The sequence below is a fragment of the Bombus huntii genome, chromosome 15 (assembly GCF_024542735.1).
Source record: "Bombus huntii isolate Logan2020A chromosome 15, iyBomHunt1.1, whole genome shotgun sequence".
In the NCBI taxonomy this organism is placed as follows: domain Eukaryota; kingdom Metazoa; phylum Arthropoda; class Insecta; order Hymenoptera; family Apidae; genus Bombus; species Bombus huntii.
The window spans coordinates 10,507,601-10,527,358 of record NC_066252.1 but is presented as its reverse complement, the minus strand read 5'-3'; the positions used below and the strand labels follow the sequence as shown (position 1 = coordinate 10,527,358).

At 39.5% G+C, this 19,758-nt stretch overlaps 3 protein-coding genes across 5 annotated transcripts in view; 1 reads left to right on the top strand and 2 right to left on the bottom strand.

Moving 5' to 3' along the window:
- LOC126874089 (sushi, von Willebrand factor type A, EGF and pentraxin domain-containing protein 1) overlaps positions 1–17,164 on the top strand; it is a 50,386-nt gene extending 33,222 nt beyond the window's left edge. The window contains exons 12-37 of one of the 2 annotated variants that reach the window (XM_050635707.1): positions 133–315; positions 386–562; positions 680–882; positions 1,129–1,752; positions 2,089–2,212; positions 2,493–3,815; positions 4,121–4,573; positions 4,655–4,872; positions 4,972–5,224; positions 5,504–6,345; positions 6,581–7,464; positions 7,595–7,842; positions 7,930–8,061; positions 8,128–8,293; positions 8,413–8,664; positions 8,771–9,312; positions 9,411–9,623; positions 9,711–9,866; positions 10,079–10,202; positions 10,473–10,535; positions 11,680–11,870; positions 12,532–13,169; positions 13,549–13,898; positions 14,372–14,574; positions 14,657–14,770; positions 16,217–17,164. In XM_050635707.1, coding sequence (XP_050491664.1) covers positions 133–315; positions 386–562; positions 680–882; positions 1,129–1,752; positions 2,089–2,212; positions 2,493–3,815; positions 4,121–4,573; positions 4,655–4,872; positions 4,972–5,224; positions 5,504–6,345; positions 6,581–7,464; positions 7,595–7,842; positions 7,930–8,061; positions 8,128–8,293; positions 8,413–8,664; positions 8,771–9,312; positions 9,411–9,623; positions 9,711–9,866; positions 10,079–10,202; positions 10,473–10,535; positions 11,680–11,870; positions 12,532–13,169; positions 13,549–13,898; positions 14,372–14,574; positions 14,657–14,770; positions 16,217–16,248 — 8,708 coding nt within the window. In that variant the 3' untranslated portion in view covers positions 16,249–17,164. The remainder of the gene's footprint in view (positions 1–132; positions 316–385; positions 563–679; positions 883–1,128; positions 1,753–2,088; positions 2,213–2,492; positions 3,816–4,120; positions 4,574–4,654; positions 4,873–4,971; positions 5,225–5,503; positions 6,346–6,580; positions 7,465–7,594; positions 7,843–7,929; positions 8,062–8,127; positions 8,294–8,412; positions 8,665–8,770; positions 9,313–9,410; positions 9,624–9,710; positions 9,867–10,078; positions 10,203–10,472; positions 10,536–11,679; positions 11,871–12,531; positions 13,170–13,548; positions 13,899–14,371; positions 14,575–14,656; positions 14,771–16,216) is intronic. The other variant, XM_050635709.1, reaches the window with a different exon arrangement.
- LOC126874103 (neutral ceramidase) overlaps positions 1–19,758 on the bottom strand; it is a 139,257-nt gene that overhangs the window by 113,768 nt on the left and 5,731 nt on the right. The gene's annotated exons all lie outside the window — the stretch shown is intronic.
- Positions 17,260–19,663, bottom strand: LOC126874139 (uncharacterized). Its single transcript, XM_050635847.1, has 3 exons — positions 18,273–19,663; positions 18,178–18,214; positions 17,260–18,081 (listed from the first exon to the last, which is right to left on the bottom strand). The coding sequence occupies exons 1-3, from the start codon at positions 18,312–18,314 to the stop codon at positions 17,750–17,752; spliced, it is 411 nt and encodes a 136-aa protein (XP_050491804.1). The 5' UTR covers positions 18,315–19,663; the 3' UTR covers positions 17,260–17,749.

The window sequence follows — 19,758 nt, the reverse complement described above, 5'->3', positions numbered from 1 at the left end:
TGGAAATTGAGTGTTAAAAACAGAAGAATACCGTAAAGCAACAGGAGAATTAAAAATATTAACTTTGAACAGTCTAAAAATTAGGTATATATAGAAGAAGAAATATCAAATATTAATTAATTCCCTCTATAGCCTCTCAGTGTTCTCCGCTTCCGGAAGCGCCGCACTCCAACATAACTATCCTAAATGGAGGTGGACGAAGTTACGGAACAATTGTACGATTCGAGTGTGAGCCAGGATACGTTAGAAGCGGACATCCTGTGATTCTCTGCATGAGCAATGGAACCTGGTCCGACGAAGTACCAACGTGTTCTCGTGGGTATTCGATTCTTTGTAACAGATTGCACAATATCTCTTTGCTATTTGACCATACTTTCTCGTGTAGGTGCAAAGTGTCCGTTGCTACCCACGATCAAGAACGGTTTCGTAGTCGACACGACCAAGGACTACTTTTATGGAGACGAAGCTAGAGTTCAATGCAACAGAGGCTATAAACTGTCCGGGTCGAATATCATACAGTGTGGACCCAATCAGCTGTTCGATAATGTACCCACTTGCGAAGGTAAGGATTGTAAATATTTTGATTTAGACTTAGATTTCATAACTAATGTATGTTTCATAGCAGCATCTTTTAAGCCTAAACCCTAATGGTTAATATCGTCTTTCGTATTTTCTACAGATATAAACGAGTGTGCATCGAGCCAATGCGACCTAGCCTCCACAGAGTGCATCAACAATCCTGGTGCGTTTACTTGCAAATGCAAACCTGGATTCGCTCCAACTATGGAATGCAGACCTATAGGCGATCTTGGATTGATCAATGGTGGTATCCCGGATGAGTCTATCACCGTTTCAAGCTCTGAGAATGGTTACACCAGAACTGTGAGTATAATTCTCACATATGTACAATGTTTGAAGTACATTTATTACAAGCACGGCTTATTACTGCCGAAGAAGGAATTAACAAATGTGGGAAAAATTAGAATATAATTCAATAACATATATACTATTTGCAATATATTTATTTATATTTGTTTAGTATTTATAACGAATCTCAAACAGGCGATGTGCTAATGTCAGTTACTGCTACCCGCTGTGTCAAATATAAAAAGATCTTGAAAATTTCAGGGCGTTCGACTGAACAATGGCGATGGTTGGTGCGGCAACAACATCGAACCAGGCGCAAACTGGGTGATGATCGATATGAAAGCTCCAACGATCATCCGCGGTTTCCGTACGCAAATAGTCTCCAGAGTAGATGGAAACATAGCCTACACATCAGCAGTGCGAATTCAATACACCGATGATCTAACAGATACCTTTAAAGACTACACGAATCCTGATGGAACACCGGTAGAGTTCAGGATATTAGAACCTACTTTATCTGTTCTAAACTTGCCAGTTCCCATCGAGGCACGTTATATCAAATTTAGAATTCAAGATTACGTTGGAGCACCCTGTATGAAACTCGAAATCATGGGATGCACTCGTTTAGAGTGTACAGATATCAACGAATGTGCCATTAACAATGGTGGTTGTCACCAGAAATGTATAAACAATCCTGGAAGCTATGCTTGTATGTGTAATACGGGATACGAATTGTACAAAGGCAATGGAACTGCTGGTTTTTACATAGAGAAGCACGAAACTGGTGAGAGAGATGGAGATTTGGTTCAGAAGAATAAGACTTGCGTACCAGTTATGTGTCCAGCCATATCGGCGCCTGAGAATGGAAAATTATTGTCGACCAAGGTTCGAATTTAATGTATACCTTTCGAATAATTGTAGTATAATGTCTTTGACATTCACTTAGAATGAAATTTTATGTATTACAACTATATTATTTTTTACACGAAATATTTTATTTTATTATTGTATTGTATTGTGAAGGACGGTTGCGCGCAGCGGCGACATTGTTTTGCTCGGAGTTCGTTTGTCGATACGTTTGTTTGGTATGTCAAGACGGTGTCAAAGTCCCAAGGCAAAACATCAACATGAGTCGCTCTCGATTCGCGTCGTCTTCTGACTCGTCCTCTACAATTTCATTATTATATGTATATATTGTTACATTTTGTATTTTGTTTATAGCAAAAACATCACTTTGGTGATCTTGTGAGATTCCAATGTAACTTCGGATATGTGTTGTCTGGTTCCTCGGCTGTTATTTGCACGTCCAGTGGAGCTTGGAATGGAACCACTCCCGAATGTCAATGTAAGTGGTATCGTCGAAAATACTGTTTTACAATAAATTATCCAAGATATAATTTGAAAGAACACGTAAAAATTTTTTTCTGTGTTATTTAATGTTTCCTATATTCTATAGTAGTTCAAATAATATCCTTTACATTTTTCAATACTAAAGATAGTATAATATATAGAGGAAATGACACACATATACTCGTACAATCACTGAATGAGATACCGAAGAAACCATTGAGAATCGTGCGAACAGATTAACCAAAACTATTATTTCCAACAAAATATTTCCACAGATGCCAAGTGTGTGTCGCTACCAGACGACAAGAACGAAGGCCTCTCGGTGATCCGCAGCGACGAAGCCAGCGTCCTGGTACCATTCAAACAAAACGTCACCCTAAAATGTGGCAGCAACGGTCGTTATTTGCGCAATACAGCTACCTCAGGCTTCCGTCAATGCGTGTACGATCCGAAACCAGGTCTACCAGATTATTGGCTATCAGGTTATCAACCAGCCTGTCCAAGAGCCGACTGTGGAAAGCCTCTTCCAACACCTGGCGCGGAATACGGTCAATATTTGGACACCAAATACCAATCTTCCTTCTTCTTCGGTTGTCAAGACACCTTCAAACTGGCTGGACAAACAAATCGTCATGACAATGTAGTCAGGTGTCAAGCAAATGGAATCTGGGACTTTGGGAACCTCCGATGCGAAGGTCCCGTTTGTGAAGACCCTGGACGACCTAGCGATGGCTTCCAAGTAGCCAGGAGCTACGAGCAAGGATCAGAAGTTCAATTCGGTTGCAGTAGACCAGGATATATTCTCATTAATCCTCGACCAATTGTCTGCGTTCGAGAGCCAGAATGCAAAGTCGTGAAGCCTCTTGGTCTAGCCTCTGGACGAATTCCAGACTCAGCCATCAATGCAACCTCGGAAAGGCCTAATTACGAGGCTAAGAACGTCCGTTTGAATTCAGTGACCGGTTGGTGTGGTAAACAAGAGGCCTTCACTTACGTCAGCGTTGATTTGGGTCAAGTTTATAGAGTAAAAGCAATTTTGGTGAAAGGTGTGGTGACGAATGACATCGTTGGCAGGCCAACGGAGATTAGGTTCTTCTACAAACAGGCTGAGATTGAGAATTATGTCGTCTACTTCCCTAATTTTAATCTGACTATGAGAGATCCTGGGAATTACGGAGAATTGGCGATGATCACTTTGCCTAAATATGTCCAAGCTCGGTTTGTCATTCTTGGAATTGTTAGTTATATGGATAACGCTTGTTTGAAGTTTGAATTAATGGGTTGCGAGGAACCAGTGACGGAACCATTGTTGGGATACGACTATGGGTTCTCTCCCTGCGTGGACAATGAACCACCAGTGTTCCAGAATTGTCCTCAACAACCGATTGTGGTACAAAAGGGAACGGATGGAGGATTATTGCCTGTGAATTTCACTGAACCCACGGCTATTGATAACAGTGGAAGTATTGCGCGATTGGAAGTAAAACCTCATAGTTTTAGAACACCACTGAAGGTGTTTCAGGATACTGTGGTGAAATATGTGGCCTTTGATTATGATGGAAATGTGGCTATTTGTGAGATCAACATCACTGTACCTGGTAAGCATATATTCTATCTTCGTTTTTGTAGCCTATTTCCTGTTTCAACATTAGAATTATTATTGAAATTATTCGAGAATTATTTCCCTATGGTCATACAAGATTTCTTACGTTTCTGGTACCAAATAAGAAAGGCGCATACTTCCCAGCTTTTATAATTAATACATTTTAAAAGTTCCCTTATATATGATGGCATTCAAAATGTGAAATTTATAGCAATCATAAGTAATTCTCTTGTTAACAAATTTGGAAATTTTTCGAGAAAGTTCTATATTTTTATATAATCATTTCTTGGTCATCCACAGACGTGACACCGCCAAAACTGAGCTGTCCCCAAAGCTACGTCATAGAGTTAATAGACAAGCAAGAAAGTTACTCCGTCAATTTCAACGAAACTCGCAGAAGAATCAATGCTACAGATGTTTCTGGACCAGTGAAGATTACATTTGTCCCGGAAAGAGCAGTGATACCAATTGGAGGCTTCGAGAATGTTACTGTTTACGCGACAGACTCTAGTGGAAATAGGGCATCCTGTCACTTCCAAGTGTCTGTTCAAGCAACGCCTTGCGTCGATTGGGAATTGAAACCACCGGCTAATGGAGGACTAAAGTGTGTTCCTGGTGATAAGGGACTTCAGTGTATCGCCACTTGCAAGAATGGCTTCCGTTTCACCGATGGTGCACCTGTGAAGACGTTCACGTGTGACGTCGCTAAACACTGGTCTCCTTCTTCCGTTGTTCCTGATTGTGTCTCAGAAAGTAAGTATCTTCAATTTTTTATCTTAATCCTGCTACATTCTTTGAATCACTTTTTACATGCATATGTATTGTATTTTGTAGATACACAACAGGCGAACTATCATGTGGTCGCAGCAGTAACTTACAGAGCCAATGGCGCTGTTTCGAGATCCTGCCTGCCGCAGTATCAGGATCTTATGTCTCAATATTACATGAATCTGAATAATATCCTGACGCAACGTTGTTCTGCTGTGAATGTCAATATGAACGTGTCATTTGTGAGATCAGTACCGTTTCTTCTTGAAGAAAATGTTTTGAAGGTGATTATTATGGAGCAAGATTCAATACATTGTTTATTGTATAGAAGCTTTTGATAAGTCTTCAATAAAAAAAATCACTAATATGGACGTGTGTTTTAGATGGACTTCATTCTCGTCATCGTACCAGCTATACGTCAGCCTCAATTGTACGATCTCTGTGGCTCCACGCTGAACTTGATCTTCGATCTATCAGTTCCTTCCACTAGTGCAGTTATAGAACCATTATTAAACGTTTCCGCCATTGGAAATCAGTGTCCTCCTCTTAGAGCTTTAAAGTCATCCATCACTCGTGGCTTCACGTGTAGCATTGGCGAAGTTTTGAACATGGATACCAACGATGTCCCACGGTGTCGTAAGTATATTTCGATATCAATTTCCTAACTTTTATGAGCGTGCACAGTAATGTGCTTCAGTTTTTAAAACGACGCAGATTTCTAAATTAAAACTCTACTTTATCCTCGATTTTTAAAAAAATATTCTCGAAAACATTTACATAGAATCACTTCTCGCCCTACTACTTTGCTATTAAACTATAGTCATAGACGGACTAGACTTTAATACTGTTTCCCCTTTAGCCTATACAAGAACTGAAAACAATCTAGCTTCTAACTCTCTCTACTGTCACTTTCAGTGCATTGTCCAGCCGGAACATTCGCTGGAGAGAAGCAAAAGCAATGCACATCCTGTCCGAAAGGCTTCTACCAAAATAGCGACCGCCAAGGCTCCTGCTTACGCTGTCCATTCGGTACATACACTCGAGAAGAGGGTTCCAAGAGCATAGACGACTGTGTCCCTGTTTGTGGATACGGTACCTATTCTCCAACAGGTCTGGTACCATGTCTGGAGTGTCCCAGAAACAGCTATACAGGAGAGCCGCCAGTTGGTGGCTACAAAGATTGCCAGACCTGCCCAGCAGGAACCTTCACCTACCAACCAGCTGCTCCAGGTCGAGATCGATGCAGAGCCAAATGTTCTCCTGGCATGTACTCTGACACAGGACTGGCTCCCTGTGCTCAGTGCCCTAAGGACTTCTTCCAACCTCAACACGGAGCTACCACCTGCGTTGAATGTCCGACAAATATGTACACCGATGGTGCAGGAGCAGTTGGACGAGAAGAATGCAAGCCGGTGCAGTGCACCGACAGTGTGTGTCAACATGGAGGCTTATGTGTTCCCATGGGACACGGTATCCAATGTCTCTGTCCTGCCGGATTCTCTGGAAGGCGCTGCGAAATCGATATCGACGAATGTGCCTCTCAGCCTTGTTATAATGGAGCTACGTGCATAGACTTGCCACAGGGTTACAGGTGTCAGTGTGCTAATGGTTATTCTGGAGTTAATTGCCAGGAAGAGAAGTCAGATTGTTCGAACGACACCTGTCCTGAGAGAGCTATGTGCAAAGACGAACCTGGATTTAATAACTACACGTGCCTTTGTCGCTCTGGGTACACTGGTGTCGACTGTGATATCACTGTGAGTATTGAGAACCATTTATATCTTAGAGTTGGTAATTGTTGGAATAATCAAGGATATGCCAAGTTTAAGATTCTTCTCCTATTTCTGAGAATTAACATTTCAATATCTGTTTTTTCATACTGTTCCCTTATTTATTATCGTGGGACAAATTTTCTATCGTTATCGAAAAATTCACAGTTTCTCTTGCTGCTCAAAGTAGCAATTAACGTCTAATAATAATGTCTATTTGCAGATAAACCCATGCACAGCCAGTGGAAATCCTTGCAACAACGGCGCCACCTGCGTAGCGCTGCAACAAGGTCGCTACAAATGCGACTGTCTACCAGGTTGGGAGGGTCAGAGCTGTGAAATAAACACAGACGATTGTGCTGAAAAACCATGCCTACTAGGTGCCAACTGCACAGATTTAGTAGCCGACTTCAGCTGTGACTGTCCTGCAGGATTCACCGGCAAACGGTGTCACGAGAAAATAGATTTATGTTCAGGAAATCCTTGTCTAAATGGAATATGCGTAGATAATCTATTCAGCCACGAGTGCATCTGTCATCCAGGATGGACAGGTGCAGCTTGTGAAACGAATATCAACGAATGTTCTAGCAAACCTTGCAAGAACAATGGCCAATGTATCGATCAGGTTGATGGATACACTTGCACCTGTGAACCAGGTTATACAGGCAAACAGTGTCAACACACTATCGATGACTGTGCCTCTGAACCTTGTCAAAACGGAGGGACCTGCGTGGATCAGTTAGAAGGATTCGTTTGTAAATGTAGACCGGGTTTCGTTGGACTTCAATGCGAAGCTGAATTGGATGAATGTCTCAGTGACCCATGCAGTCCTGTTGGAACAGATCGTTGCGTTGATTTGGATAATACTTTTGTTTGTCACTGTCGCGAGGGTTATACCGGATCAGCGTGTGAGATCAATATCGATGACTGTGCATCCGATCCTTGTCTAAATGGCGCCACGTGCAGAGACGAGGTCGGCGGGTTTAAATGTATGTGTCCTGAAGGTTGGACTGGAGTTCATTGCGAGGTGGACGTTGGAATGTGCCAAAATCATCCTTGTCAGAATGATGCGGCTTGCGTTGATTTGTTCATTGATTACTTTTGTGTGTAAGTATAATGGTAGAATGGTGTGATTTGTTAGTTTATGTACTATGTATAAGTGTAGAACATTTGTAGTATTTTCATGTTATTGTTCAGATTCGGATTGTTTGTAACGATTTAAAATATTCTGTAACAGATGCCCGTCAGGAACGGATGGAAAACAATGTGAAACAGCACCCGAGCGTTGTATTGGCAATCCTTGCATGCACAATGGACGTTGCCAAGACTTTGGATCTGGGCTCAACTGTACTTGTCCCGATGACTACACTGGAATCGGTTGTCAATACGAATATGACGCTTGTCAGGCTGGCGCGTGTAAGAACGGAGCTACGTGTATTGACGAAGGTGCTGGATTCACTTGTATTTGTCCATCAGGGTACACAGGTATTTCATTCGATAAATTACAAAACAATAATTTAGGTAGAAATTTGAATACCATAGACAAAGTGTTATCTTATAAATATTATTCAGGCAAAACGTGCGAGGATGATATAATCGACTGCAAAGAGAATTCATGTCCACCATCAGCGACGTGCATCGATCTTACTGGCAAATTCTTCTGCCAATGTCCTTTCAACTTGACTGGTGACGATTGCAGAAAGTGTAAGTATACATAGTATTTTTGTAATAATGAAAATATACGTGTAATAATTGGTAATATCTTTTCAGCTATCCAAGTGGATTACGATTTGTACTTCAGCGACCCAGTGCGCAGTAGCGCAGCCCAAGTGATTCCATTCTTTACTGGAGGAAGAAAGAGCCTAACAGTGGCCATGTGGGTGCAATATACTCAAAAAGATGAAGCTGGAATATTCTTCACTCTCTACTCAGTCAGGTAGACGCTCATATTCACACTTTTTTCTTAGATATCGATTTAAATTAAAGTTTCCTAATAATAATAATTTATTGCAGAAATATAATAGAAATATATTATTTGCTTCATTTCTGTTTCAGCTCTCCACACGTTCCTATGAATAGGAGACTTATGATCCAGGCACACAGCAATGGAGTCCAAGTGTCGTTATTCCACGATCTGCAAGACGTTTATCTGCCATTCAGAGAGTATGCAACGATTAACGATGGTCAGTGGCATCACGTTGCTGTAGTTTGGAATGGTGAAAACGGTGGAGAATTGGTCTTAATAACAGAGGGTCTAATTGCCAGCAAGACGGAAGGTTATGGAAGCGGAAGATCTCTTCCTTCTTAGTGAGTACCTTGTCCTAGTTATCTACAATACATACTTAGTTAGCTTGTCTCATCTAACTATGCTTCGCTTCACCACGCATGAACTTATAAAAACCTCATCTTTCAGTGCCTGGGCAGTGCTAGGTAAGCCACAGAGCGAAAATACGAAAGGCTACACGGAATCAGGCTTCCAAGGACATCTGACCAAGGTACAAATCTGGAGTCGAGCCTTACATATCACGAACGAGATCCAGAAACAAGTTCGTGACTGTCGTACCGAACCTGTTCTCTACCAAGGTTTGGTCTTAACTTGGGCAGGCTACGATGACACAGTCGGAGGAGTAGAGAGAGTCGTGCCTTCACACTGTGGACAAAGAGTATGTCCACCTGGATACGGCGGTACCAAGTGTCAACAATTGGAATCCGACAAAATTCCACCGAAAATGGAGTACTGTCCAGGCGACCTTTGGGTGATCGCCAAGAACGGATCAGCTATAGTTAGCTGGGATGAACCGAAATTCGTCGATAACGTTGGTATAGTGAGGATCCAGGAGAAGAATGGACATAGGTCAGGACAAACATTAATGTGGGGAACGTACGATATTAGTTACGTGGCTTATGACCAGGCTGGAAACTCTGCCAGCTGCAATTTCAAGGTCTATGTACTATGTAGGTGAACTCTATGTACAATTCGAATCGTGTTTTCTAGTATTACGCGACTTTTATGAAACAGAGACATTTCAGGGATAATTTGTTTCATCTTTCAGCCGATTTCTGCCCAGAATTACCAGATCCAATTGGAGGCACGCAACAATGCAAAGACTGGGGCTCTGGCGGCCAGTTCAAGGTCTGTGAGATATTCTGCAACCCCGGGTTGAGATTCTCTCAAGAAGTACCGAAATTCTACACCTGCGGAGCTGAAGGATTCTGGAGACCAACCAACGATCCGTCCCTTCCTCTCATCTATCCAGCTTGTACAAGTAAGTTTAACGTTAAATTGCTTCTCCTGTTTTTCTTTTTCATTTGCTGTTCTAATTATGTATCATGCTGTTATATCTATTGGTCAGGTGCCACACCAGCGCAGCGTGTATTCAGAATCAAAATGAACTTCCCAACATCAGTGCTATGCAACGAAGCTGGTCAGGGAGTGCTCAAGAAGAAAGTTCGAGATGCTGTGAATTCTTTGAATAGAGATTGGAATTTCTGCTCATATTCGTACGAAGGTAAGCAATATTTTGTATAACGTACGAATTATTTATAGAATTATTTTTCAGTCGACATAAAAGAAAATTTGTGACTCTCGTTGTAAGTTCCGAAGAAAGCTTAAAATAGCAATCAATCCAACTCTTAGATGGCTTAATCCTCCACAACCTCGTTATATCATACTTTGTACTGTACTAAGAAATTCTTAACGAATGTATTTTGTCTTTCATAGGAACTCGCGAATGCAAAGATTTGCACATCGATGTTCAATGCGATCATCGCATACGCACCACCAGAGAAACGAACGAAGAAGATGGTGGAACGTACATAATCTCAGCAGTAGTGCCAGCTGAACCGTAAGTATTTTATCCTATCAACCAACAGTATCTCCACGTCAAACATCTCCGCGCTGTTCAAACGAATAGAATGAAAAATTATAGAATAGAAAGAAATAGAACTGAAATTTCTATTTGAAACGGATATCACGTTCACTTTAGTTATAGCAATGAAATTTATAATCTACTGAACATCGAGATACAGCTTCGAAAAATCATGGAAAAATAACATCAGATAGGATGTGCGAGAATGATTGGTACTTAGCATTTGTTACTTGTGTTGCATCGTAGAACGAGACAAGCTCGGCAAGGAAGCGATACCTACGAGGTGGAGATCTCGTTCCCGGCGATAAAGTAAGGACACAGCAACTCGATTTAAGCCACGTGCGAAACGTATCATTGTACATGTGTTCTCGTCATTCGGGTCTCGGTATTATCCGACATTCATCTCACCATTTTTAAATATATTAAGATCCACGTTACATGAAGCATTTTACCATTCCGAGAAAAATCACGGATGCATGAATCGTACATGGAGAAACAATAATCGTAATCTATATCATAATGTTACTAAACTCGAACTAATTAGACTAATTAAATAGGTCGGCTCTTCTAACGTGACGAGGAACCGTTCTTGTCAAATATGTATTTATAAGAGGAGAATCGAGCGATGGTCGATTTTAATAAGTTGTCGTTTTAATATCGTTTATATTATTTTTATTTGTTTCTGTCGACCATGTGATTATTCATTTATGGAATAGTTATGGTACGAACGAGATTCTGACAACTGTTAAGTCGACTCTAACCGACAATTACGAAGTAAACGCTGGTATGCACGTTGTTACTAACTGTTCACACACGACGGACTAGTTGAATGGGACACTTTACCAGGAACCAACGAGTCGATAGTAGAATAACAATGTAACTGGAACCGCGTAACACTGGACTTGAAACCAAGCTGTTAGATTAAACAATGAATAGTTTTAACGGACTATATTTTATTTCTCATCGTTCGGAAACCATACAGACCATATTTTTCAATTCAGTAAACTTTTTAACGAAACTTTTGCAAATATTTTTGTGAAAATTATTTTATATGATCGGATGAATTTAATTTAGCAAAGAATTTTGTTCAAAATTTATAAATCCATAGAAATCGGATATGTAATGTGTTAGAAACTATTGATTGTTTTAAATACCAAACAGCTTCGGTTCGCCATATTAACAGAAGATTAAACCTCCCAACGACATTCTGCCTCAGGCATGTAATACGTTAGAATTCCAGGATGTGTTGGACATTAAACATTACGTAGGTATATAAATTAATTGGTGTCGATAATAGGTGACACTACTGGCCAGGAACCAATGGAAAGGCTGCCTGATTACCTCCGCCTTCAGATAACGGCTGTACATACTTGCGCATACTCTCCTTCTGCCTGCCGCTAAAATAGACCACTCATCGATTTCCAATTTATCAATTGAATTTCATATTTTATAGCGACCCGATTTTGAACGCAAACTCGAACGAGAGAGCGACTGTTCAAACCCTATTGGAGAGATTAATCCTGGAGGAAGATCAGTTCGACGTTCACGATATTTTGCCCAATACCGTGCCAGATCCAGCTTCTTTGATGTTGGAGTCTGATTATGATTGTCCTGTTGGACAAGTCGTTATGGCACCTGATTGTGGTAAGTATGTTTAAAAGATTTTGAAACAGTTGTTGCAAATTCTCGTGGTATTTAATTCCTTGCAGTTAAAAAGATTAGACCGAGCTTTGAAAAATAAAATCGGTGGATACTGTACACGTTTTCACATTCCTCCTTCCTAATCAGAATATCTTCCCGCTCGCCTCATTTGAATCGCTGTGTTCTCGACTAGAATATCTAAATACTTACGTAAACACCTACGTTCCTAATTGGAATATTCAAATATCCATTTAAACGCATTCCGCATAACCCATTTTTAGTCGAATTAGACTAACTGTAATTTCCTACGCCATCGACTAGAACACGCACGTATTTATATATGTTCCAAATGTGCCCATAACCAATTAGAATATTCAAACACCCGCCTAAATCCCTCTAAAAGTTCTAAGCTTCAAACCCAACCCCACGTTCACGCGAATTACACGAGATTCTCAATTTCTGTAATTTTAAATGTTCTATAATTTTCCTCTATTCATTCCCACGCAGAATATTCAAACAGCCATCTAAATTCCCCTCCAATATGCCGAATCCCACGCATATCTCATTTTCATCAAGTTCCTATGTCCTCGGATGTCTTCCTTGATTGTCCAAAAAGCAAAAACCATAAACTTCGTATTTAACCCCATATTCATCCTAATTACAGTGCCATGCGCCGTGGGAACGTATTACGACGAAGAAACGAAACAGTGTCTATCCTGTCCAGTGGGAAGCTACCAGAGCGAATCAGGTCAACTGAAATGCAGTTCCTGTCCGGTGATAGCAGGACGTCCTAGCGTAACGGTGGGACCAGGTGCCCGAAGCGCAGCCGATTGCAAGGAACAATGTCCCGCGGGAAAATACTACGACGACCTGGCTGGTCTTTGTCGAAGTTGTGGCCATGGTTTCTATCAACCTAACGAGGGTAGTTTCTCGTGTTTGTTGTGCGGCCTGGGAAAAACTACCAGAACAGCGGAAGCTGTGTCTCGAGAAGAATGCAGAGACGAGTGTGGCTCTGGACAGCAATTGGCTGTCGAAGGAAAATGCGAACCCTGCCCAAGAGGAAGTTACAGAACTCAGGGAGTTCAAGCTGCCTGTCAGACGTGTCCCGTTGGCAGAACGACACCGAATATGGGTTCTGCGGCGATAGAAGAATGTTCTCTGCCCGTATGCGAACCTGGAACGTATTTGAACGGAACGCTGAACGAATGTATGGAGTGCAAGAAGGGAACGTATCAGTCGGAGCCGCAGCAGACCTTCTGCATACCTTGTCCTCCTAATACTAGTACCAAAGGAACAGCTGCGGTAAGTTTCGTTTTCTGTGTAACTGCGACTTTCAACATTTACGGTAGAACTCAGTTCGTTCAAACTTTTCTTAGTACCGTAAATTCTAATATAATTTTTATTCTTTACAAATTTCAAAATTTTTTAGAAATTCGAGTTTCTGAGTATTTCAGAATCGTTAACTTCTCGACTTTGAAAGACTCGAGATTCTTAATTTTGAATTTTCGAAGATTTCAGAATGTTCAACCCTTAAGTTTCTAAGCGTTTCAGAATTTTTAATAAGTAGAGTACAGAGTGAAATACGGTCGATAGAAATATAATACCATGCCCCGATAACTGATCGACAGAGTTAATTCGGTATTTTTAATGAAAATGTTTTGCTTCTTTTTTTTTAAATTAGACCAGCAAAGCTGATTGTACTAACCCATGCGAGACAAGCGACGCGGAAATGCACTGCGACGCGAACGCGTATTGCTTGCTGATACCGGAAACGAGCGACTTTAAATGCGAGTGCAAGCCAGGATATAATGGAACCGGAACCGAGTGCACCGATGTCTGCATGGGCTACTGCGATAACGAAGGAGTATGTCTTAAAGATTCGCGAGGTCAACCATCCTGCAGATGCAGCGGAAGTTTCACCGGAAAACGATGTACGGAAAAGTCTGAGTTCTTCTATATCACAGGTGGCATCGCTGGTGGAGTTATCTTAATCATCTTCGTCGTTCTTCTTGTATGGATGATCTGTGTCAGGTTAGTGGGCCACAAAATTATCAACTCTTTCTTTAGATCGAATTATATATTCGTCAATTTCTAACAAATTCATTTCTTCGCCAAATAGGCGAGAAATCTATGAATTTTTCTAGATAATCATTTTTGATAATATGAAATCGATTGGTAAATTTAAAGATCGCAAAATGTACGTTAATTAGCGATTTGAAAATCTGCTGTTGGATATTTGTAAAGAAAATAATTATAATAACATAACGATAAAAAGAATATAAATTGCCTTTCGTAGGAATAATCTGAACCGTAATATTTGCATACTAATACACGATATATGACTATGTCATAGTAATCTGTATAATAACAATATACAATAATAATATAAATCATTGCTGTATACGAATAATAGCATAAATTGGTGAACGAAACGAGGAATTTTCTGTGACCAGAACAATCTTCTAGAAATATCGAGTAAGAAATAAAATAAATTCTCTCTACAGAGCTTCCAGAAAGAAGGAACCTAAAAAGATGCTAACACCAGCGACAGACCAAAATGGTTCGCAAGTGAACTTCTATTACGGCGCGCCTACGCCGTACGCGGAATCTATCGCGCCGTCCCACCATAGTACCTACGCTCACTATTACGACGATGAGGAAGACGGCTGGGAAATGCCTAACTTTTACAACGAGACCTACATGAAAGGTGAGAATAAAAACGGGACACTGCGAGAAGTGCACATTAAGTTTCACAACTTTCACGACTTCTCTCTGCGTCTTCTTTCCAGAGAGTCTGCACAATGGCAAAATGAACAGTCTTGCACGCTCCAACGCCAGTATTTACGGCACGAAAGACGACCTTTACGATAGACTGAAACGTCATGCGTATCCTGGCAAGAAAGGTTGGCATACCATTTCCAAATAAGCCTTCAGTGTCTCCTTCTTTCTTTTTTCGATAATAAAAGAATTTGTAAAAATACTCGTGAAGCGTGTGACTGGACTGTGGATATTTATGCATTCATAATATATCATAATACGCACAAAGATAACCAAGAATAAGTACAAACGTAAAAATATACGTGTAAAATATCAAAAATAAAATACGTGTTAGAAGATTTAGAATTTAAGAGTGTCGCTTCCTTATCAGTGGCTATAAAAGTATCAATTTGCATAGATAACTTCGCAGTCTGGTTATCACATTAAGGGTAACTATAGTTTACTAGATTGTAGTACCTATAAGTATCAAGATAACCCGAAGGTTATCATTTTAAGTGATTTTTTAACGGCGGATACGAAATACACTGCTCAAAATGATTGTAGATTCGCTATTACGCGAGTGGTTCTACCGAACCGATCAAGCGAGCACAAATATAAAAGGCCTATACGCTTAATATAAATTTCAATTTTTGTTCGTACGATACCGGAATAAAAATTGACTCTAACACAATCGTTAAAAAAAATAAAACTAAGTAAGTAATTATAATAAAAATCAATCCTCTAACTTTTTTGAGAAGCATATATGTATACTTTCTTACGAAAAAGATAACTACTAGTGTCCTTGCAAAGAATTCGATAAATATTCCTTCCATAGGATATTCTTCCATTGAAAGCATCCAAATACCGTGCTATAAACATTTCTCGTATCATTAGAAACAACGGAGGTATGAAAGTAGCCTGTTTCAGCTGGAACACCCTGTATTTATACTTATATATATAATTGTCCAGATAATGCGGTGGTACCTACGACCGTAACTTTTCTATATCTAAAGGTCAAATTGCGATAGGTCGTTGGGTTCGCCTTCGCGTCATCTGCCGTACTGTATTAAAATAGAAATGACGCTACAGAAAAACATTCCGCGCATCTTCCGCCATTTTCGTTCGTTCTGCCAATCCATCAGGATTCTCATCCTGTGAATCATGATCACATGAGAGTGGCAGGATGTTTTCTGAATGGTCACCGCAGTCATTCTTACAATTAGTTGTAATTATTTTTATAGAATACTCTATAGAATATTAAACGTTAAGTTACTTAAATATTAGTCTAGAATATTACATATAAAAAATCTACTTCTTTGTGCGTTTTCTTTATCCTCTTAAAAATTCCTTCTTATACAAATGTTAAAGGGAAAGGTTGCAGATCATTTTTTTCTATTATGAAAGAATATCACGACACGAAGATATTTAGGAAATAATTTGCTCCAAGATAATAAAAAAAGCGAAACACAGTCGGGCAATATGGTCCGCTCAATTCTTATCCGTTCTATTCTTCCTCAGAGCCAAAACTTTGAAATATCCAGGAAACTAATGAGAAAAAATAGTTCTAACGAGGTGCGCAAATATTTTTCCAGACAAAAGCGACAGCGATAGCGAGGGCCAGTGACCACGACGAGTGACCCGCGTTCTACCATCGTAGAATACAAAGAAGAAAGAAAAGTACATCCTAGTTACGCAGATTTTATAAAGGATGTCCCATCGTCGAGACCAATTTATTTATTATTCCCAGACGAGGATCGTACCGGGGTGGCGCGTTCGAGGAGATTCGTGGTTTCCGGCGTGGAAAAAGAGGTCGATATCGAACCCGCGTGAACCTCTCGAACGCGTGTATTCGCGTCGAACGTGTACAACGATGCAAAGTGACGTTGCGTTGATCGATTTATCCAGAGACGAGATCGAGTCCTGGAACGACGATCCGTCGTCTTTTTTTTTTCTAAAGTAGGATCGTTGTTTCGGCACCCGTTAACACATCGATCAACGAAATCGAGAGAACGAAACGTTCGCAACGAAAAAGAAAAGACTATTAAGCGTGAGGTTGTAATTTTATGTAATTTATAATACCACCTAGCCTAGTTAAGGACTATTCTCTTTTTTATTTTCTATCGATTAACTTTCCACGTCTTTCTCTCTCTGTCTGTCTCCTACGATTTATAACGAGATGCGAACGAGAGGAGCAAGTGTGTGCATGTATGTTAATACAACTCCCCCCCCTCTTTCTCTCCCCTTTCAAGTTCACTGTCCCTCTTATACATTAAGCGAATTTATATTTTGTTACTATAGATAATATGTGTATCACTCTCGCTGTAATATAAAAACGTTGCATGTAGGCGACTCGTGCAGATTAACCGGGGAAAGAAAACAATCAAAAAAAAAGAAAAGAAAAAATGGAAAAGATGGAACGAACGATCCCAAGAACTGATCGCGAATGTACATTGAACCATGCCTACCAACCTGTTTTTCACTTGTATTGTAAAAACTTTAACAAACGGTTGTTTTTTTTATTAATAAAATATATTACAAGATGCTGTAGTTTTATTATATTTATTCTTTCGTCTGAAGATCGATTTTCGTCGATCGAAGATGACTCTTTAGAATTGAAGATTTTAATAAAATATAGTACGAAGAAATGCTGCTTCCTTTTTACTACTTATCCTTTCGTTTGGATTAATTTTTATGGATTGAAACTGGATTTTGTAGTTTAAATATATATTCTGCTAGAATACCGTTTTCTCTTCTGTATTGCTTATCCCGCCATTTAGGTGGATTTATATTTATCAAAGTTGGATTTCAATTAATCCAAGCTACTGTTCATTTTTATCATAAAAACCTCGATAAACGGGAACATAATTTTTTGTGAACGTAATTGGAACGGCGAGGGCTAAACAAACTAAAAAAGCAACTAAAAATAAAAAACTAAGGAAAAAACTTATTTCGCTGATCAAACGTTACAATGAATATCTTAATTTGGATATTACGTTACTGCATACTGTACATTTTTCCACTTTTAAATGTGCTACAATTACGCGAATATCTACAGTCTGTCGATTAATAAAATTTGCCATATAAATAAATATTACGATAAGATATTGTTTTTTCTGTTTTTTTTATTATTTATCATTTTGTTTGAATCGACTCTTATTAGTGGAAGTTGTGTATTTTGATTTGAATATTTTTTCGTCCAATCTTAAAGGGATTACTCTGTACATTTTGTCCTCGAACACAAAATCGTTCCAGGCATCTTTACGCGTGTCCGGTTTTAAGTGTTTTCGCGTGTTCCTCGCGTGATCTTCATAGGATTTGCTTAAGCGAAAAATCGTGTCGTAATCACGTCCATTTCCAAAATTCTGTTCGTTTTCATTTGTCTTGTCGTTATCTTCGTTCTCGATATCTGATTCATCGGAGCTGATAATATAGTCCTTGTTTTCGTGGTTTACCGATTCTATCGACGGACAAAACGTAGCAAAATATGACTGGCAAAATTATAGGAAGATGCTAATACGCGTATACGAGTTAAACAGGTTCGTGATTCATATACCTTGCTTAGAATTGCCTGTCATCAGTTCCAATAGCAACTGAAAGTATTTTAAGCCACTTATTGTTGTTTCATAATTACGACAATTATCGTGTTACCTTTACGTGGTCTGCGAAATCCGTGGAATCTAATTTATGCATCACGAGTTATGTTTGCTTTGTTCCAGTTGTATGATTGCCGAGTTAATAGATTAATTACGATGTCTTGTATTCAACTACATTTTTCCCTATTTTTTTGAGAATATTATTTTTCTTGTTTGTTCATTGTGGTTTGGGTTAGTACGTTGGATGGAGGAGTAACGACGAATTGACTGTTTGATCGACAGAATAGTTGTTCGTTGTTTCGATTCCAGTCATTTCGATATAAGTTTAACGCAGGCGTTCCAAAGTGTAAAATTTGGTTATAGGTATTTCGCTATAGTGACAGTTCGTAAGAGGTTGCATCATAATTGTGCTTTATCATTAAACATTGTGATTAATCATTACGTAACTCCTAATGTATTTAAAATGTCCAGAATATTATGTGTATTTAGTTTTGAAACAGTTGATTCATTAATTAAATGTGATTAATTACACGTAATTAATTTTATTATATCGCATCGTTTATCTTATATTAATTATACGATCTATGATATGATGTTAAACAAATTTTTAATGTATTTATTTTTAAATTAATGACATAAAAAAAAATAAATTATTAATAAACAAAGTGATCATGGTCGTAAATGAAAATGTTGCGTAGTTCCAAATATTATCCATTTTCGTAATCGTATCACGTGGATACGTAACACGTACCATCAACTCCATCTGGTAACACGTTACGTTCTTCGCGGAACTGATTCACTCCAACGATAAAGTTGCTGAATTATTAATGCGGCGTATTCCAAAATAGATTAGTCGCATACCGCAAAAAAACAAATACATCACATTTTTATGTAACTGACCTAGTACGTTGTCACGTAACCATTGTTTCAATGTGCTCGAACGAACCTATACTTTTACATCATGCAACAGACCTCACACTATATGTCACTAGAAGAGCGACACAAATATTTACATAAGTAGTGGCTTTCTGCTCGTCTTTATACGCAGTAACATTACTTTCCGCTTCAAACAAACTTCTCGTTCAAAAATAAATCTCAAACCTCCCTAACATGATTATAGAATATGGGAGAATTTTAGTCGTAGGGCGACTTAAGTTACGAGTGTCGAAAAGTGGAAAAATACGATTATCGACTGGAACTTCCCTGGTCCCATATCGAATCTACGTGTCAGATTTCTTCCCACTGCAGCGTTTCTTTGCAACGATTGGTCGCTAGTGTGCTCATCTACGCTCAGATTGGTCGAAAGTGACGTGCTCTAGCATCTGACGTTCAACCAGACACCGGATCCGCGGCGCGTTGGTACCGTGACGTGTTTAATCCCGCACTACCGACGTTCCAGCTCGCATTCCGCGAAGAAGATTCGGAGAGGTGTGTCAGTGCGAAGGATCAGTGCTCGAGTTGCGTACGAAATCGTTTGAATTCTCGAATTAACACGTATTCCACAAAGAAATTAGAATTGTCGGTACATAAAATAGTTCTCG